The sequence below is a fragment of the Alosa alosa genome, chromosome 15, assembly GCF_017589495.1.
Source record: "Alosa alosa isolate M-15738 ecotype Scorff River chromosome 15, AALO_Geno_1.1, whole genome shotgun sequence".
NCBI classification, from domain to species: domain Eukaryota; kingdom Metazoa; phylum Chordata; class Actinopteri; order Clupeiformes; family Clupeidae; genus Alosa; species Alosa alosa.
In genome coordinates, this window is record NC_063203.1 from 2,581,143 (window position 1) to 2,583,888 (window position 2,746).

General features: G+C 41.3%; 1 protein-coding gene across 1 annotated transcript in view; it reads left to right on the forward strand.

The window, feature by feature from the left end:
- The window catches only part of LOC125308012 (heterogeneous nuclear ribonucleoprotein L-like), a gene marked incomplete in the record, with an annotated part of 10,397 nt that extends 7,659 nt beyond the window's left edge, over positions 1 to 2,738 (forward strand). The window contains 4 exon segments of the mRNA XM_048264207.1: positions 472 to 676; positions 789 to 846; positions 1,043 to 1,150; positions 2,298 to 2,738. Coding sequence (XP_048120164.1) covers positions 472 to 676; positions 789 to 846; positions 1,043 to 1,150; positions 2,298 to 2,356 — 430 coding nt within the window.
- Positions 2,739 to 2,746: the final 8 nt, after the last annotated feature.

The following is a 2,746-nucleotide window of genomic DNA, read 5'->3' on the forward strand; positions in this document are numbered from 1 at the left end:
TTTTGACTTCTGTGAGGTATGGCTGGAGAAAAACAAATGGTGTTGGTAAAAGGATAAAAAGCAACATTAATGATGCAGTCAGCAATTGTGCAGGTAGTTGTTCAAACATATTTTAACCAAGGACCAAATGAAACACCAGAGGTAGAATACCTCCCCCTTCAATATTCTCAGAGAATTGCCACCCAGGGTTTCATTTTTGTATGGGTGAGAACTTTGTTTCCAGTTTTCAGTCTGGACAAAGACTATATACACACACCACACACGTAGTGTACTCACAGAATGGGCTGTGAGCGGATCGTGTTACTGAATGTGACTGATTTTACATAGTGTATGATTGCTGACTGCACCTTTTAAGAGACCGCGTCGTGCCTTTTGGTGCCCAAATCTTTGTATGCCACTGTACAAGCAAGCTGGTAATCTTGTGAAGACCTTTAAATTGTGACTCGTTCCTCTTGCACTTTTTTCCGTCAGTGTGTCCAAGCAGCAGGCAATTATGCTGGGCCAGTCCTACACACTAGATGATGGAAGCAACAGCTTCAAGGATTTCCACGGCAGTAGGAACAACCGTTTCAACTCTCCAGAGCAGGCAGCTAAGAATCGCATCCAACACCCAAGCAACGTTCTGCACTTCTTCAACGCGCAGCCCGAGGCCACCGCTGATATCTTCTCCCAGGTTGTATGTATTGAAGGGCGGTCCATATCTAAACACATCCATTTCCTAATTCCTGTTTATGTGTGTGTCTACTTATCTTGTCATGCATCATATTTCCTCTCCCTTTGTCTTTCAGATTTGTGATGAACTTGGCATCAAATGTCCCTCAAACGTTAAGCTTTTCACAGGAAAAAGTAAGGATGTTCTTCCTGTTGTAAGGCCGAGTACATGCTTTGTGTTTGCACTTGATCAGAAATGTCAGGTTTGCCTTCAATTTGAAGTGCAATTGCTAAATAACACTTTAAGTACTTGGTTGTTAGACATACCCTTACCCAACTTGTGCATTGTGCGTGTGTCTGACTAATAAGGTAGTTTTTGTTGATCTGTCAGATGGAGCCCCTGGAGAGCGCAGTGCTTCAGGCCTGCTAGAGTGGGAATCAATCAATGATGCTATGGAGGCACTAGCCATGATGAACCATTACCAGATGCAGAACCCTAGTGAGTTGCTCTTCATGATTCAAATGATTATAGGCAAACCAATGGTGTTCGTCAGGAAAAATCATGCTGTTAATGCACTACGTTTCTAAACCAATGCAAATGCACTTTAGAAGCAGAGCTCAAAATAGGTTTGTATGTAGAGGTCAGTGACTGGATTTGGAGGAAATGCCAATTTAAGCAGAAGTTGAGTCAGAGTTGACGCACAATATATTGTCTGGGTTTGGCACACAATATAGGCTCAATGATTAAGAATGCTAATATGGCAAGTCTTAATAGTTGAAACAAAAATAAGGTCTGGAAGTGTTTTATTTTCCTGTAAAATGGCAACATGTTTCAGTCAGCCCCACTTGCCCTAAGATGCACTCGAAATAAGATTCTGGGGATTGAATATTGCCCTTTCAAGACCGTCTTTTCATTTTAACATGGGTTATAGTTTGTGTAGCACCCAAGTTATCGTTCTCATCCAAGTGGTAGCCAAAACCCTGTCTACATAAAAGGTAGAGTGACAATCTGGCCATAGCCTACAGTTAAATTGCAATGACCAATGATCACCTTGGCTCATGGAAACGGAGTTTGGCTTGCTTTTTTGCATTCACATAGTGGATGTGCATAACACACAGGGTGAACAATACAAGGGTTGTTCATAGGAACTTCCTGTCTGCAAATTAGCACCAGTCTGTCATGAACAAGAATTAATGGATGAACTTGATTAGGACAGTCATAACCTTATCAACTCCAGTTAAGCCCAGAGGACCACATCAGTTTGACATGCATGGTCATCAGCACGCCCAGTCACTAGGTGTGGTTCTGCCTGTGTTCTACCAGTCTGTGTCCAGATATCTGTTCACCCGTGTGACCTCAGCACTTAGTGCTGCTAGTGTCAGCCCCGGGTCATTTCGAGGACAAATAATTCAGACATTGTGTTCACATATACAGCCTGGCTGTTTGATTCCTGGATCATGTCAGGAGTCCAGTTGATGTCTGAACGGGGAAAACATATTTTTTACCTTGCAATTGTGTAAATGCAACTTTATTAGTCTGTGCAAAAAATGGTGGTTTTAATGTTGGTTAATGAATATGTTGCTATATTGACTTTTAGTATTATATTTAGACCTAGGCTGATTTCTTTTTCTTCTCCCCTTCCTAGATGGCCCTTACCCATACACGCTGAAGCTGTGCTTCTCCACTGCACAACATGCCAACTGAGTAGCACCTGTCTGCAGGATGTAACAGCCACAAACTACTAAAATCACTGCTTGACTTCATCTGTATTTTACCCTCTTGTGTGTAACGGGCAGTTGTTAGTGTTTTTGTGTCTGCGGTCATATTGAGTTGTCTTCATATTGTTTCAAGATTTATTCATGTATCCTTTGCGAGTTCTACGAGAATGACTGACCAACATGAATAAGGAAATGTTTTTACTTAAGATGGGGATGATAAGCTTTTGTACCAGTATTTTTTCTTTTTTACTGCTTTCCATCAATTTGGTTTTGTGTTGTGTTTAGCACCTGCCGAAAGTTCACACTTTGTAAGGAGACTGCATCTTGTGTTTTTGTTCTCAATAAAATTGATGAATAATTAAATTGGATTCCTTGT